The 18,476-nt window shown below is 40.7% G+C and overlaps 1 protein-coding gene across 6 annotated transcripts in view; it reads right to left on the bottom strand.

Annotated features, from left to right (window-relative positions):
- ADGRV1 (adhesion G protein-coupled receptor V1) overlaps nt 1-18,476 on the bottom strand; it is a 416,951-nt gene that overhangs the window by 279,409 nt on the left and 119,066 nt on the right. For all 6 annotated transcript variants that reach the window (XM_075128570.1, XM_075128569.1, XM_075128566.1 and 3 more), the window contains 11 exons: nt 17,575-17,837; nt 14,813-14,988; nt 13,315-13,439; nt 12,135-12,301; nt 11,893-12,036; nt 11,336-11,443; nt 10,398-10,650; nt 9,550-9,672; nt 7,557-7,779; nt 5,096-5,300; nt 1,695-1,841 (listed from right to left, as the gene is read on the bottom strand). In XM_075128570.1, coding sequence (XP_074984671.1) covers nt 1,695-1,841; nt 5,096-5,300; nt 7,557-7,779; nt 9,550-9,672; nt 10,398-10,650; nt 11,336-11,443; nt 11,893-12,036; nt 12,135-12,301; nt 13,315-13,439; nt 14,813-14,988; nt 17,575-17,837 — 1,934 coding nt within the window. The remainder of the gene's footprint in view (nt 1-1,694; nt 1,842-5,095; nt 5,301-7,556; nt 7,780-9,549; nt 9,673-10,397; nt 10,651-11,335; nt 11,444-11,892; nt 12,037-12,134; nt 12,302-13,314; nt 13,440-14,812; nt 14,989-17,574; nt 17,838-18,476) is intronic.

Raw genomic sequence — 18,476 nt, 5'->3', positions numbered from 1 at the left:
TTTCCTCCTTTGTCTAAGTCAAGAAGCAGAGAAAGTCAGTAAGTTGCTGAAAACCCCAAACCCCTCCACTCCCCTAACTACAAATGTTGATTTTAGGGGCACAGTGTCAATACTAGTGCTTGCTGGATAATATTCAACTGACAACTTAGTTGACTAATGTCATGATTTTTTTTTCAAATAAACTATTTGCTGAACATGAAGTTTATTATTCACCCATCTATAATCCATTTTTGACAATTATATTATTGTTTTAAGTTGTCACTATAATATTTTTAAATATATGTATAAATAGATGAATTGATCACATTTAAAATAACCATGTAGCCTCCCGTAACATTCTGGGGGACTTCAGAAAAAACAGCTTCCACAAACAGCAGCAGAGAGACTAAGGGAACTGAAACAGAGGCTGTCTGCCTCACTGTGCTCGAGACACAAAAACAGACAAAGGGGGCTAGGCCAGAGCCTGATGGCCCACCCAGGTGACCAACTGCAGACCCGGAGAGCTTGCACATGACTGGGACTGCCAGGAGATTGAGCTGAGCCTGGGTGTTGAAAGTCATTGAGGACTCTGAGACAGAGCTGGATGCAGAGAGTCAGGTTCCAGTAGCAAAAGAGGATGCAGTTCCTGAACTTCTCTGTGCAGCAGAGGTCCAGAATCTGTCTTGACCTGAAAGGGCAGCCTGCCTGCTGAGACCTGTAGGCTTCCCGCTGCATTGGGATCCAAGGGATGAACAGGACTTGAGTGACCAGGTGCAGTCCACTCCACAAGAGACTGAGCTCCAAGACTCCACCTTGCAAAAAAGCACTGACTGGCGGCTGCACCCACTAGACCTCCACAGCACTAGAGCTGGAGAATGGCCAGAGCTTCTCAGGGTATGTCTATACTACCCGCCAGATCGACAGATAGCGATCGATCCAGTGGGGGTCGATTTATCGCGTCCAGTCTAGACGCAATAAATCGACCCCCGAGCACTCTCCCATCGATTCCTGTACTCCACTGCAATGAGAGGCGCAAGCGGAGTCAACGGGGAGCGGCAGCAGTCGACTCACCGCAGTTAAGACACCATGGTGAGTAGGTCTAAGTATGTCGACTTTAGATAAGTTATTCACGTAGATGAAGTTGCGTAACTTAGATCGATCCCCCCTCAGTGTAAACCAGGCCTCAGTGAAGGACACCACACCCTTTTTCAAGGTCCTGCTCCGCCAGCTAGCTAAAGCCTACAGGGAGACTTTAGGGAGCATTCTATTTACTTTCACTTTGTTGTGGGCTTTTGAGGGAAAGAGTGTTTATTTTGGTGGAATGGTTGCTCCATCATTTATTTGATATACTTGATTATCTGCCTGCCCCCTTGACCCAATTCTCTGTCTTTTCTCTGATTTTATGTCTTTCCAGGAATAATTGTTGTATATCTTCATAATCTGTTGGCCCTTGATTTCTTGGATCTATAATTTGTAATGTCCTAGAAGTCACAGGATTTGTCTATTAGTTTATGCACCCAACCACTAGGTGGAGCTGGGCCCGAAGAGCCCAGGGCCCATTGGTCCTAAGGTGGGTCACTATGCACTGAGGAGAGAGGAATAAGGGTTCTACCATACTTGGGCACTCCAAGAAGGGACAACAGCTAAGACTTGGGATATTTTATAAAGTATTTTTAAATCAGTGCTTCACTAATTTCAGCAAAATTAATACATACCATTCCTGATGCTGGAAATATATCATTAATGCTCCCATTGGCTATCCACTGTACTGTAACTTGGCCATACATTCCTATTAAACGTTCAATATTCAAGGTGATTAAGTTGTCTTGTTCCATTTCTTCAACTTGCTTAGATAAAGAATTCTGGAAATGTACAAATATAGTACAACCATATAAATTAATTATTTGAATGGCTAGAAAACACAGGAAGAGATCCTATATTAAATACTCAAAATGATCTTGAGGCATTTGGAAGAAAATTTTAAAACTTGTATCCCCTATGTTAAGTACGTAAATCCATATTTGCACACTTATGGGGAAGTGACCTAATTTTCAGAGGTGCTAAGCCCGTAAAGCTCCCATGGACATATTTAAATAAAATAAATAAATAAACAAACAAACAAATTGGGCAGTGCCTAAATATGTATTTAAGGGCCTCATGCTAAGTATCCAAGTTTGAACTTTTTTGCTACGATGATTTCATCACCGGATTAGTTTTAAAATGGCTGAGAAACGTGGGGAACTTCCAAGGCAGATTCAGTTTATCTTAGATTTTTTTTTTCAAATTGCAGCATTTGATTTAGGGAGTACTTGCTATGTATACGATTTTCCAGCCAGAGCTTACTGTGTTCTTGCCAGTTGATTCTGTGGTACCTGAGGGTGCATTGTGGGTCTATCTGCATGACAGCACTCTCTCCAGATTTCCTGTGGCTTCTATTTCCCTTTGCATGATAGCTTTGCACAGATTTGTACATACCTGTCCTAGGTCAACCTGGCCCTTTAAGATGCGTTCTCAGTTCAGGTCTCCCTTGATAGTGATTTCTCTCCAGAACAGAAGCATTCTAGGGGTGGTCATTCCAAAGAATAGGAATTTGATGTGGGCTCTATTAGCATTCCCAGGTCTATCCCACAAAGTACCCATTAACTGCCAGAGGTACTCCTTTTCCATCTGCTGCTCTGCTTATTCCCCAGCCCTTTCCACTGCTGGTCCTGATCCCTTCAGTCTCTTTCATACTGATGAAAAGTAGGTTGCTTAGATCTCTTCCCGCTTTCACAGATTTATAGATTTTAAAGGAGGGACCATTAGGATAATCTAGCATGAGCTACCGCATAACAAAGCCCATTGAATTTCACCCAATAATTCCAAGTCCACAACTTCTGTTTGAACTAAAGTATATCTTTTAGAAAAACACTTCTAGTATGCTTTCCCAGAATGCTTTGTCCTAGTCCTACAGTTTCCATGCTAACCGAGAACTGCCACCCGCCCAAATATCTTTGTTCTAGGTGGTAAACAGGAGCATTCTGTAAGTGGCAAAATGATTCCTCGAACTAACAAAAACATGAAGCCTTTCACCTGCTCAAAGCCGAAGTCCAAAGGAGGCTACGTAACATCAAAAACAAGTGGTAGCGAGAGAAGGCCTCTGAGATCCAGAGTTTGGTAAACCAGGATTACTTAAGAAGCTTCTTTCAAGCAACAAAAGCCAGATATGGGTCAAGATCCAAAGGCCAAGCCTCTTACATTCCCAGCATGGACAATGCAGTCATTAAACAATGCTGGAAGGAGCACTTTGAGAGCCTTCTAAACTGCGACTCCATGGTCTCTGAAGACACCATCAAGTTCATTCCACAACACTCAGCAATGGAAGACCTTGATGATCCCCCATCTTCTGAGGAAGTCAGGCGAACCATCACCCAGAGAAAAAATCACAAGGCACCAGGCCCAGACGGCATCCCTGCTGAGGCTTTTAAAGCTGGTAGAACAATGCTTTGCCAACTCCTGGAGCTGCGAAGAAATTCCACCTGACTAAGAATGACAACATTGTTACAATATTCAAGGAAGGAGACAAATCTTTGTGCAGGAACTATAAAGGTATTGCCCTCCTCTCCATCGCAAGGAAGATCCTTGCCCAGATCCTATTAAACCAGCTCCTTCTCCTTGCCAAGGAACTTCTCCCCGAATCACAATGCGGCTTCAGGCTATCCCGAGGCACAACCAACATGATCTCTGTGGTCCGACAGATTCAGAAGAAGTGCAGATAGCAACACCAGGAACTGTTCATGGCATTCATCAACCTATCCAAGGCCTTTGACTCTATCAATTGTGATGCCCTATGGAAGATGCTGTGTAGGTTTGGCTGTCCACAGAAATTCATTTCCATCATCAGATTACTCTATGATGGGATGACTGCCACCTTTCTGTGCATTGGCTTAGAGACCAAACCATTCATCATTCGCACTGGTGACAAGCAAGGCTGTGTCATTGGTCTAGCACTCTTCTCCATTTACCTTGCCGTGATCCTAATCCTCATCCATGAACTCTACTTTACGGAATTGGGATTGATTATTGTATGGAGGACCAATTTCTCAATCTCTGACGTATCCAAACAAAATCTAAGACCGCAAGAATTGGCACCACTGACCTTCAGTATGCAGATGATTGCATCACCCTCACACACACAGAGGCCAACCTGCAAAATACCCTAAACCGTTTTGTAGGTGTCTATCACAGCCTGGGTCTCTCTCTCTCTCTCAACATCCGGAAAACCAAGGTACTCTATCAGCCCTCACCTGCACAAACTACTCTTTGTGCCTCCCAAAACAAGTACTCTTCTCTCAGTTAAGTCAGGAGAAAAGGGTTCGCGGAGGGCAGTGGAAGCACATACTGAAAGTGCACGTTAAACTTAAACATCAACCCAACAAACTGGGAGGACTTGGCGCAGAACAGAACACAGTGGTACCACACCATACGCCAAGCCACAGACATACTCATGAGACAGAGAAGTGACAAAGGAGGAAAGAAAGGGCACAACACTCCAGCCAACAACTATGTCTCCTCCAAGATTACACCTGTCACTTCTGTGGAAAAATCTGCAGGGCACAAATTGGGCTCTTCAGCCACCTAAAAACCCACCAATGAACCCCCTTGGCAGACATCATCCTCAAATCTAGGGATAGCCAAAGAGACAGGAACACAGCAGAGCTGGACCTGGAAATTATCTCAGCTCACTCCATTATATAACTTAACAAGCCTGTTGGGATGCGGTAAAAGGTCCTACAGATTTCTGTAAATTCTCACCTCTCCAGCCATTCAAACACTGGACTCTGGAACAGATTTTTTTTTTAAGGTTAACGGACTTTATATTACTCAGACCAACACTTATTAAGACATTAAAGTCTCACACAAGGTACAGCTACTGGAACTGTTTTGTATTACCTTGCACCCTGCTGAGTCACTTACATCGATGCTGAATGGGTATAAAGCAAAACTAAATTACAATGATAAAAGGCAATGGAGAATCAGGCCCATCACCTTTTCAGTTTACAGTTTTTACATGTTAGCGTTCTTGGTTCTGGACAAAGTATATCTGTATTCTCATGACTTAATTTAGTATTGTTACCTGAGCAAATGCAATGACTCCATGAGCATTGTCATTAGATGGAATAATTATGTTAACATAACCACTAGCACCAATCTCTGCACCTCCTTTGGGGTTTTTCAGCCACACTGTGAAAAATTCTTCTTCTTCTGGGATTACATCATCAAGGATATTAACTGCCAGCACAACTTCCATGTCTCCAGGATCAAATATCAATTCACCTGAACTGGCATAAAAACACACACACAAAATGATTATAATTAAGAGTAGTTTGTTGCAGCAAAATGGGGAATAATCATGGCTTTTTCATGAAAGAAATACAAGTGTCATAATTTCAGTTTTAAAAAAGGTAAAGACATGGCCCACAAAATTTGTAGTAACGTTTAATTATTTTTCACAAGAAATCGTGAGATTTAACTTAAAATTCCTTATTTGAAAGTTTAAAATCATATTCCATCCTGTAACACACTAGACATAAACGCAGTAAGTTTTAAAAAAAAAATAATTTAAGAATCTTCCTTAGTTAAGGGTTAGATTTGTCAGGGAAACAAATACTAAGACATTTTATTAAAAAAACCCTGTCATGGTTTCTGTCATGACGAACATCCAGCCTTACTTATAATGGATGAAAGAGAATTAAAGAGATGCATAAACTGATATGGGTGCATACAAATGAAAACATCAATGAAGAGACAAAAACTGGAACACTGATCTTAAAAATGAGGGAAATAACTAACTCAGGGGATAGAGATAACACCAAAAGTTTGTAATACACAAACCATCCATAAATGTTATACAGTATAAATTCATAAATTTATACGTTTGGGTTAAAATTATAAAAAGTAAGAAGTACAACACGAATGTGATACGAAAAGAGGAATATTAAGGTTCAAAATTAAGAAATATAGAAGACTGGACTTGAAAACGTCAAGGGCTTTTTTAAGAGTCTGAATTAATGTTTTTATTGATCAAAGGGTAATTTGACTTGAAAGGGTTTTTTATAGAAAGAAAATAACAATGAATCATAATACAACCTCACCCACCTTGTCTTTCTCAATGAATCCAAGTAATTAAACAGGACCAAAAATTTATGATGAGTGGGATCCTCATTCAACCACAATAAATGTTTTTTTTTAAATATATAAACACAAGAGTAAGGAACATAATTGCAAGCACTACATGCCCCCCGACGTTCTGGTTAAACTTGGGATTTATGCTGGAAATGGCCCACCTTGATTATCATGCACATTGTAAGGAGAGTGGTCAGTTTGGATGAGCTATTGCCAGCAGGAGAGTGAGTTTGTGTGGGGCGGGGGGGTGAGAAAACCTGGATTTGTGCTGGAAATGGCCCACCTTGATTATCATGCACATTGTAGGGAGAGTGGTTACTTTGGATGAGCTATTACCAGCAGGAGAGTGAGTTTGTGTGGTACGGGGGGGGGGGTGAGAAAACCTGGATTTGTGCTGGAAATGGCCCACCTTGATTTTCATACACATTGTGAGGAGAGTGGTCACTTTGGATAAGCTATTACCAGCAGGAAAGTGAGTTTTTGTGTATGTGTTTTTTTGAAAAAAAGGGGGTGGGGGGTGAGAAAACCTGTATTTGTGCTGGAAATGGCCCACCTTGATTTTCATACACATTGTGAGGAGAGTGGTCACTTTGGATAAGCTATTACCAGCAGGAGAGTGAGTTTTTGTGTATGTGTTTTTTTGAAAAAAAGGGGGTGGGGGGTGAGAAAACCTGTATTTGTGCTGGAAATGGCCCACCTTGATTTTCATACACATTGTGAGGAGAGTGGTCACTTTGGATAAGCTATTACCAGCAGGAGAGTGAGTTTGTGTGTGTGGTTTTTGGAATGGGGTGGCGGGGTGAGAAAACCTGGATTTGTGCTGGAAATGGCCCACCTTGATTATCATACACATTTTAAAGAGAGTAGTCACTTTGGATGGGCTATTACCAGCAGGAGAGTGAGTTGGGGGGGGGGGGGGGCGCGGAGGGTGAGAAAACCTGGATTTCTGCTGGAAATGGCTCAACTTGATGATCACTTTAGATAAGCTATTACCAGCAGGAGAGTGGGGTGGGAGGAGGTATTGTTTCATGGTCTCTGTGTATATAATGTCTTCTGCAGTTTCCACAGTATGCATCCGATGAAGTGAGCTGTAGCTCACGAAAGCTCATGCTCAAATAAATTGGTTAGTCTCTAAATTGCCACAAGTACTCCTTTTCTTTTTGCGAATACAGACTAACACGGCTGTTACTCTGAAATCCACTAAGGGACACTCATTGATTTCAATAGATTTTGTAACAGCCCTTATGTTGAAAACTCTTAGTGATATCAATGAGAGTTCTACCCACAGTGTACTTACAGGACCAGAGTCTAATATGCTCCGGAGTCTAAAACAGCAACTAGAAATACCACAAGAAACATTTTTAAAAATGAAGAGAAGCTGCAAGATGAGAGGTATAAAATGAGAAACCTACCTAGGTATAAAATCTGACTCATTGGAGACTTTGGTCAGTTCATAAATCTGGGAGTAAGAATCTCCGGACAGAACAATTAGACTTTTGTTGGAGTTAAGTGATCTCATAGTAACTGAAGTGATATGATTAGCAGGAGGTGCTTCCAGCACGAGAGAGAACTGGTTTACTTCTGAATTCCAGGAATACAGTGCTGATCTATCCTTACCAGCTAGTAGCACATGGACTGCATTTAAAAAAAGAAGAAAAAATAAATAAAAGGAAAAGCTCAGAGACAAATGAAATAGTTTTCTCCGTGCAATCCCAGAGATGCTTGCTCAAAGGAACTCTCTGACCAGTCTTGCTTACAAGGTCGGAGACAAAAGAACATTTGTTCAGTATTTTTTATTCACTTATTTATTTCAGCAGTTAAATTTCAAGTCCTAAATGAATGTCTGCAGAGAAGCACCTGATGTTGATCCACTTACACCAGTTTTACATCAGTGTAACTCCAGCAAGGGAGTTCAGAATACAGTAACTCCTCACTTAAAGTCATCCCGGTTAATGTAGTTTCGTTATTAAGTCACTGTTCTATTAGAGAACATGCTCGTTTAAAGTTGCGCAATGTTATAACGCCCTCCACCCCCGCTCAGCACCTCTTGCCCACCGGTGGGCCCCATGGATCAACACCCACTCCCTCTCCACAATCAGTTGTTTCATGGTGTGCAGGGAGGCTGGCAGGGAGCAGGGAGGAGCGAGGACGCAGTGCACTCATGGGAGGGGGCGGAACTGGGTTTAGAGGTGGGGTGGGAGTGGGGTGGAGGCCATGGGGGAAGGGGTGGAGTGGGGGCAGGACCTGGGGCAGAGTCAGAGATCGAGCACCCCTGGCAGTTTGAAAAGTCGATGCCTGTGGCCCCAGAAGCCTATGACTGTCTCCAGCTCTGCAAGGATCTAGAGACCCAGTGCCTCTGTGCTGTGTGTCCCGAGCATACCATGCAACCTGGTAGATTGGTTCCCCTAAGAGACAACTGGTCTCCCCAGCACCCTGGGAGGTGGGGGGGCATTCAGTGACTAACTGGAGCAGGCATTTGTGTGATCTGCTGCTCAGAGGCCAGCAGAGACATCCCCATTGGGTGCTGGGGAAGGATGCAGTGCAGTGTCCCTTCCTATGTGCTGCCACTTGCTTGCTCTGCCTGGCTCCAGTGTCAAGCCCAATCCCTCAGAGCTTGCACAGGGAGGACTCTGCAGGCCTAGGAGTGGGGCTGTTGCTGGCCCACACCTGCACCAGAGGATATTCACTTACCTGGTCACACCTTAAATGTCTTTTGTCTGGCAAAAAAAAATTCCCTGGAACCTAACCCCCCGCACACATTTACATTAATTCTTATGGGGAAATTGGATTCGCTTAGCATTATTTCGCTTAATGTCTAATTTTTCAGGAACATAACTACAGTGTTAAATGAGGAGTTACTGTAGGCCCAAATAAGTTATTTCAGTGTGGGAAACCATATTTAAAAAAACTGAAATGTGCTCTGGCCAAGAAAGGGCAGTCCCCGTTATTATTTGTATAGTAGTCACATTTAGTACACTCCCCATCTGCTTCTGCCTGTTTCTTCCAGATCTGCTGTCAACATTACTCCATAAGCCAGAGGTCATCCTTTCTGTCTTTTGGAGGTCATCAGGCACCTTGGAGCTCTGTCAAATCAGGAACCCAATTAAGCGCACAGTCTCTCTCAAACAAAGGCCTTAACTAAACCTGCTGCATCACCACCAGAGTAATTATGTTTATGTATTTGCAACATTGCCTTACTTCTGGAGTATTTTTGTTATTTTGAGCTGCAAGGTCTCCCATCCTTTCTGTGTGTCATTGTAATTTGTTTGGTGCTGATTCACATCACCAGAAAAATGATGGACTGACATGCAGCTACCACATTTTCTTAGCACTATTTTCAGTAAGGTCCTACCACCAGTGTAAAAGCTGCTATTGGAACAAGGACTGTAGTCACCTAAAACTTACCTAAACCCGAAGGAGGCATGAAGGTGTGGATTTTGTTTATAGCGCTAGAAGAAAGGGACTGAAAATGCCTGAAGGAAGACTGTCCTGTCTCCCAGACAAAAACTTCACTTGAATTACTGGATTCTGCAAAGGGGAAAGAGAATAAACCTCAAGCTTGACTACACAATGAATCTGACCAATGATTAAATACCTGCAATGCTGGTTCACATCAAAATGTCTGGGTTTGCCAGATCTTACCACACAGAGAGCCAGATTACCACATATTCCTCTATGCTTAGGACAGGAGATATCTGTGGTAACTGGGACAATGATTGGCAAATGTTGATCATTTAATGGCTTCTATGTATGCGCACATACACCCACACACCTCAGAATGCTAAGGTTGTTGGGACACAAAATAACAAATGCAAGACAATGCATAGTCAAGTGGGAAGTGTACCATAAGACTTTTCACTAGACACAGAGGGGTGTGTTAGGAAAGCTGGACTGCCTAGTGGATCACATTGGGACGTAACAATTATCTCCACTGCTGTTCCATAAATTCTGCACAGCACATACGTTGCAGAGGATGCTAACAGCAACTACAGTAGTAAGGATTTAATTACCCCAATGTTCCTGGGAAAAGTGTATGCTGGAAATCAACACTTCACGTATTCTGCACATACTTGAAAATGGATGCAACACTTATATCTGCTCAATAAATAACAGAGATTGTCCCTGATAAAATTTTCATGAGAAATTGTGGCCTCTCCTCTCTAAGCTTAAATCCCTGTCTACACTGCTGAGCCAAGTGACTTTCCCATCAGACAGACCAGCATAAACTCATGTTCTTGTATCATGCAACATACCTTTTGCAATTATTAAATAGATATCAGACCCAAAAGTCAAGGCCTCCATGTGAGTTGTTCCATTTACTGGCACTTGATGAAGTTTTTGAAACTCATTATCTGACCATTGGTACAGAAGGGGGTGCAGGCTTGAATTCGACAGAGAAACTGCTAGGTACATAAAACCTCCTCTGGGAAATAGGGCCATGTGCAGAGCTCCATAAATTGGGAGTTGATGATGCAATATAAAAAGGCCATTATTCCACTGGAAAACCTATGGGAAATGATAAATAATTTTTTTTCTTTAGATCTAAGTACAGTCAGATTGTGCTAACAGAAATCAGATGTCATGCTGAAGACTTTAGATTATTTTAATTATCCTCTGAAGTCTATGAATCATTTACATCTAATGGCTGCTCAGTGAATTCAGTTGGTTTTCTCCTTCCAGTTCCTAGTAGACAAGTATCTGCATTGTAAAATCACCCCAACCCTTGGTACTCTTGTTGGTCGCCTCAGCCAGAAGGTGAAAAACTGTATGGTCTTGGACACTGAGCTACCACTTACCTCTAAAGATGGTCCCTCCACATGAAGGTTGAGGTACAATGGTACGGTGGTATAAAGAAGCTGAATGCAGGTTTATCTGTTCTGAAGATAAGAGAACTTCTGTCTCTAAGGCTGCCTATTTCCCCTTAGCACAAGAACTAATTGACATAATTTTCAAAGTAAGGGGATTTCTGATAATGATTCACATCTGGTATATTGTATGAGTTCATACAGACAATACTGGTAAACCCAAATCAGTCTGTAAACTTCGTTTTTATTCAGCTTCTTGTAGAATTCAGGGTAGCAAGTCAATAGTACTTATAAACCATTATGCTGATTGCCCCTTAGGAATTTCCAATCAGAGCTAAATGTATACTGCACACATATTAAAAATGAAAAGGGGAGATCATTCCAACCTGTATGGATTTGGAGTCAGTTGTATGACTTGCAATAATTAAATAATCTTTTCTTTCAACAGTGAAGTGTTTTACATCTCTGGTTTCTGGCACTGAGAGAGTCTGTATCTGTAAAGAAGGCACAAGGACAAGAGAACTTTATGAAGTGATTCAAGTTCCTCATATGTGGCTAATTTGCCTAATGGAGGAATGTTATTCAATATAAAACTTTGTTAAAATATCAAAAAAGTTCCATGATTACACAGATCTGACTGTTCACTAATTTCCACATGAAAATGTCATGAAAATATTATGGACAAGCTCTGGCAGAAACAAGTAAAACTCCTTTTAAGTAAATAGTGCTGCACCAGCTGATTTTAAATCAGTGTTACCAAAATTTAAATTCATTTGGCTTGTAATAAAAATTAAGATCTTGACACTACAGTATATGACTCTTATTATAAAATGCCGTGTTTTATGTCACTGCAGAGCACAAGTACTGTGCTGGAGCTCAATACTAAACTGGCCTCCCAGGAATGGGTTTTTCTAAAGCATCTAAAATAAGGTAGAAGTCTTACCAGTAGTACCCTGAGTCCAGGTGTGAATGTATACACACGATGGTTGGAAGATTCTTGTTTGGATACTCCATGAGTAATCACTAGAAAGGCAGCACCATTGATGTGAAATGTCACACAGCTCTGAGGATTCCATATACTGAAGTCCTGAGAGGAGAACCATAATGAAAGTTGATGAGGGAACTGGACTTTACAAATACAATTAGTACCATCCATACAAAATGGATTAAAATAAAAACATTTACCTCAATGGGAACAAAAACTCCTCTCCACTGATAGATAGAAGAAAAGCTAGCTGGTGAGGTCCGCAATAGAACACCATATAAAGACTCTCCTGATGTAAAGAAACACCAGCTAGATACTGACTCTTCCACAAAACTTTGTAAGACAGACAGCACACTGATACCACCCTCTGCAATATATTAAAAATATGAGTTACTGGAGTATACATGAGGGATTTCCAATCTTATCTTTGATTTCACAAGCCAACTTCAGACCTAATGCCAGGAGAAATAACACTGCTGACATCACTCAGAACTTGCATTTTATTAGCGTAAATGCATCCAGAGGTTAAAACAATGAGAACACAACAGATTAATTTTTTTGTAATATGTATTCTCAATACACAAGCAAGTCATACAGGGAATTTTTGGTGGACAGAATCAAAATAAAGCAAGCTAATGGAAAAGCCATACAAAAAAAAATACAAAAGAATTTTTCCCCAATCACCACCAAGATGAAACAGAAGTCAGACTTGCAAAGACTTGCATAACTTATAGATCTGTTTAACTGGATATTTTGAATGTGTTGTCAGAATTAAATTACAAGAACGAAAGCTTGGACCCCAGTCCTGCCAACTGTTATGTGAGTATCTTTGCTCATATGAGTAGCCCCACTGAAGTTATTTAGGCCACAATCCTGAAAAGATTTACATAAGTGCTTATCTTTAGGCACTGTGACTAGTCATATGGGACTCCAATGGAACTACCCACACAGCCTAAAATTGAGCACGTGCTAAGACTGAGGCTTTATAATATAGCTCTTGCAGACACAGACAGGCATCTTGACTGTGCGGACGGTACTTTTGCATGTTGTGGGTGCTACAAGAATACTCATACTACTACAACCATGTCTTATTTAAGAGAAGTCTAGTGATAATACTGTTCCATATACACTGTCGTGAGGTAGGGAAGACTTCAGAAGTCTCTCAACTCTGACAGAAGTGACAGTCAGTGGACTGGCTCTAGTGAAGCCGTTTTATCTATTGAATCTTAACACACTCAAAGAAATCTTTTAATGCAGGAGTTTATTTTATCAACTCTGAAAAATGGATTTACATTTCAAAACTAGTCTCTCTGTCTCCTTGGCCAGTTTTACTGATGTTAACTTTTAATAAAAGTAACATTCATTGAGAAAAAAACTCACTTATGCCGAATGCAGTATTGGACAGGGTCTCCCACTCCACACTCACAGACATATTGAGCCCATGACTTCGGGATACTTTCAAATAAAGGGTACTGTTAGCTTCTTCAACTATCAGAGAACTTGTCCTGAATGTGAGAATTGCAAAAATAAAGAAACAGGAATTCCTTTTACAATGTATGAATTGGCATTATGAAAAACATCATTTACATGGTACAGCTTCAGTGGTAGAATAAACAACAGTGATGGAAAGAAATCACTAGCAGCTGGTTTCCTTACAGGTGGGGCTGCTGGTAGCACCAACACTTCCCATTATAAGACCCTGGTTTCAGCTGCTTATAACTTGGACAAACTTTAATCATTTGGGATAAAGGTTTACATGTCTGTCAGGCTGAGTATTTTGGAAAATTTCAACTAAATTGTTCAGCCATTTCTAGGAACGAGAAAACATATTTTCCCCGTGTTAAAAATTCTGGTGATCTTTTCTTTGACTCAAGCACCTCTACACTCTGGCGCAAGGATTTGAAATTTGGTGTACTGGTGGCCTTTGTGTCAGGATATGCCTTTTGCAAGCTCCATAAAAATCAGCCCAAATTTGACCAAATTATAAGCCTTGAAAAACTGTAGTTCTCACATGCTCATCAGAGACTTGGATTGTATCACTTGAATTCTCCAAAGATTCCATTTGCACTGGGCAAGCTCCATCCAGGGAAGAGCAGGACATTTGATGCAACTACAGTTCTGGGCTGTGGTGGGCTTTCTTGGGTCTGGGTACCTGCACTGAGAGCAGGGAGTCTGTCTCTCCTGTATGCTCAGTGACCAGCCCCTGCTGGGTCAGGGCAGCATTGAGGAGGAAGTTGCCGGATTCGAATGCAGAGGGGACAAGAGCAAAGGGGAGCCGATTGGGACAAGGAGCTTGGCAGGAGTGGAAATTGGGACTGAAGGCTGGCTGGCATAGGGTGGGGAGACTGGGACTGGAAGCCAGGGAAGGGCGACTGAGATAAGATGAGTAATTTGAATAATGTTCTTTTAACATAGTAATTTCGTGTGTGTGATTATAAATATGCTGTTAAAGAACAGTTGAAAGGGAAGTTAGTCTTCATGCTGACTCTTTCTTCACATAACACACTCAAAGAACAATTTAGATACATAATAAAGATACGAGTTACATGGCTAAAAACAATAAAGTAGTAGTAGCAAGAGGACAATCTGAATCTAAAAACTCAGTCAGGCCTGCTCTGGGTCCAATTTTTTTTTAAAGGGTCAGTACTATATATTCTGGTGAAGAATAGTTTATTTTCAATCTTCTGTTCTCTGGTACAGAAGCAATGTTATTTAACAGACACCAAATATTTTAAAAGATTTTCAACTACCTAAAACTGTGGATTGCTCATTTCCTTGTTTTCTTTTAAACAGGTCCACCAAAGAAAGATGCAGAGAATTATCTTGTCTACAGAATATGAATAATTATCCTCTTTATAACTGAATTAATGTACTGTACCTATTTGTAACTGGATAGATACTAAAAAGCCCCAATGGGGCCTGGTTCTGTAACACCGTGATCATAGTTTCCACTCTTGTGCCAAGTCTGGCTCCTCCCATTGGGCTGAAGAGAGTGACAATAAAATGTTCATCCATTTCTGGTTCTTCATCTAGTATGGCAGAAATGTGCAGAGTCTGAGAGCAAAACAAGTACATGACATCACTAAGACATGCTAGCTTCACCAGCTGCTGACATTCCTGTGCTTTCAGTGCTTAAAGTGTACACCAGGATGGGAGTCAAATACTGAAACTGGACAACACAGAAACCGTGCCAGCAGGGAGAGAGGGGTGGGAATTAAACTAGAGTAGTGAATTCTAACCTTTTTCTTCCGGAGTGCCCCTTTGAAGGCTTAGCAGATGAACCCACCTCTTCCCTTTCTATTTCTTTCTTTAAAGCAAACAAAACCCCTGCCTTCTTTTATACGTATTTTCATTTGTTGTTCTGTTCCCCACATCCCTCTTTCCCGCTGACCAGACAGCTTTATACCCAGAGAGCATAAAGGTGGCTCTTTGGGGCAGGCGCTGTTTTTTTTATTACTGCACCAAGCACAATGGGGTCCTGATCTGTGACTGGGCCTCCTCCTGGGTACTATGGTAATACAAATAAATAATGTTATTGCAACTGAGCTAAGGGCCAGAGGAACAAAGGGCACAAATGGACTGCCTGAACCTACAGCCCTGTTTAGTACGTTTGCTGGTCTGATATCTACAGTACAGACCCCAAGAAGCAGAAAGAGAAAGCTGGCAACTAGCTGCTTCACCCAAAGTACTGGGGCATATTTGCACTGTGTGTGTTTACGAACTCAGAGAGTGGGAGGGAAGGAATGAATCTGAAGTCATGAAACTTTCTCCACTCCTGTTGCTCTTTTCTGCTCCACCTGCTACTGGATTGAGTGGGACCCCTCCCAGGAAGGCCTGCCTCCCAGGTTGATAAACAGTAACACAGAGGAACAGAAGAGTGTTGTAATACTTTTACCTTCAATTGTGTATACAGCACCATCCTTTTCCAGTATCATATGCAAGCAATAGATATACAGTTTTGCTGCTTGAGGTTATACAGATAACAGCAATGTATCTACAGCTAACCAGGAGCCTGTGACCTTTCGGATACAGACCTTGCCACAGGTATCCATGTCTTTGCTTGCTCCAGGTAAAATTTCTACAATATTTGGGGTGTAGTTTTATGAGCCTCCAATTTCTGAGTAGGTTGACTTAATGTTTCCACATAATGTCTGGGCTACACTGACTACTAATTCAATTCCAAATGAAATTCAAAGGGCTTGTGGTAAAGGTCTCCATGGTGTTGGACTCATTTAAGATACTGTGTACTTCCCTATGTCCTATCACAGCAGTTTTAATTTATGCATTTTGACTTTCATTGCATATATTCCAGGCTCTCCATCAGTTAAGCGCCACTAGTCCCTGAAAATGGTCCAAGAGTGGTAACAATTTTATTAAATAAAACCCCACTGGAGCTAGTCAAACTATTTCATTCAAAATGCTGTTTCATCAGAATAGAAATTTCAGCAGTATCCATTTTTTATTATATTTTTCAGGCTCTCATTTTAAAAATAAAAGCAATTTTTTTCAGACAATAAAACTTGCAGTTTGGGGGTTTCCAGGTTTTTGACAAAAACCTGAAAACTTTAGAATGATGTTGATGAATGCAACCTTTTTTTATCTTTCGTGGGAAGAAAAAAACATTTCCTGGATAGCTCGAAAATCCACATATCCTGCAAACTTGCTCCCCATGACTGAAACCACGTAGAAAACTTCAGATTCCACATGACTTTTTCTCTTCCATCAGCCAGGCTTTTGGTTGAACATTGTTTTATTTTCTGTTCTTTTGAGGTTTTGTTTTGGTCAGTTGGATGTCTTAGGCCATGTGAATTTTTATGAAGAATCATTTTGATCTCAGTATGTTTTTAGTATTTATTGTACAGTACCTATTGTGTTTCACTGAGACAATAAAGGTGAAATCCTCACTTAATTGAGGGGAAAGGCAAAATACCCATTGACTTCAATGGGGCAGGGATTCTACCCTAAATGAATAAAAATCAATAGAAAACTAGTTCAACAATATCATCCATTTTCTAGGTTGACTTTTTTTGAGTGGAGGCAACCCCGCCCCACCCCCAGCCCCCTACCGCCCAGAGACTAGGTCCTCTTCCTACCCAGAATTTACATTTTTATTGTTTGAGAAACATTAGTTACTGCCACATTTTCTTGCACTTCCAGTAATGTATTCTGTACAACTGAGAGCAATTAAAGTATTCTTACTATGTAGAATGAAATATTGTATTATATTTTAGCTCTATTATTCAAGTAGATTTTATCTAAGGTGCAAATTGCAGAATAGAAACATAGCCATGTGCCAAGTATATACAAGGAAATTGTTTCTCAATTTCTCTGAATGTATCCTATGCATTATATTGCTATTTATTTGAACTGTTACCAAAAGGCATAAATATTCCAAAAGTAATAAAGGGATTAAATGACTATATATAAATGAGCATTAGAATACTTCATTTTCTCTACGTTTTCACATAGCATATTGACATATTCACAATCTTTGATATCTCATTCCTACAATAACAAGAAATAAAACAAAATACAACAGGAAATCAAGTCTAACATAAAACGCAGACATTTCTGTATGCTTCCCAGGTAGCTGAAACAATGCCTACTTCTCTTATATTGTAATAACCACCTGCATATTACCTTGAATCTGACTCCCTCTTCCAGTATGATATATCCTTGTGAAGGGGTCAGATCCACTGATGCAGCTGAAGAATTTATTTCTCTCACAAGATATTGAACAGTCACAGTGCCAAATATCCCCTGGGGAGGTTCTCTAATAATGTTCAGTACAGCAACACTTTCCATCAAGTGGAGAGCTGACTGCTCCCTTAGGAAAAAGTGATCGCTGTTGTTGAATGACAAAACTCCATGACCATCATCACTGGCAAGGATGGTAACTGTGGCTTTTGAAAGAGAAATAGTGGAAATGTATTATTTTTAATTACCACAAAACAACTAGGGTAATAATAAATACATAAATAAAATTAATAATAACAATAATAATAAATAATATGTATATGGCCTTTTTATATATCTATCCAGAAAAGACCATATTCTCCATATATATATCAGTTTAACTTAATATGATATGTATATATTTAATTTTATCATTGCATACATATGCATGAGGAGAATGTGGCCCTTTTTCCTATAAAAAGTCCATAGTCTCACTGAGATTTCAATTCAACAAAGTAATTAACTGCATGCCTAACTTTACACTATGAATAGACTTCTGCCCACCTTTAAGCAAAAAAACCATCCCATTGTCTTCAATGGGACTGCTCACATGCTTAGGCACATGCTTGAATACCTTGCTGCACCAGGGCTTTACATAAGAGCACGAGAGTTTCTGTATCATCAAAACTTGCAGAGACTATATAGCGAAGTACCTCTTCCATTCATACCACATACCATAAAGAGATTTGGAGAGAATGAAAAAATGGTTACTTACCTTCTCGTAACTGTTGTTCTTCGAGATGTGTTGTTCACGTCCATTCCACATTAATCACAGAATATCAGGGTTGAAAGGGACCTCAGGAGGT

The sequence above is a fragment of the Caretta caretta genome, chromosome 5 (assembly GCF_965140235.1).
Source record: "Caretta caretta isolate rCarCar2 chromosome 5, rCarCar1.hap1, whole genome shotgun sequence".
NCBI classification, from domain to species: Eukaryota; Metazoa; Chordata; order Testudines; family Cheloniidae; genus Caretta; species Caretta caretta.
Note: the sequence above shows the minus strand (reverse complement) of the source record. Positions and strands in the feature narration are given on the sequence as shown.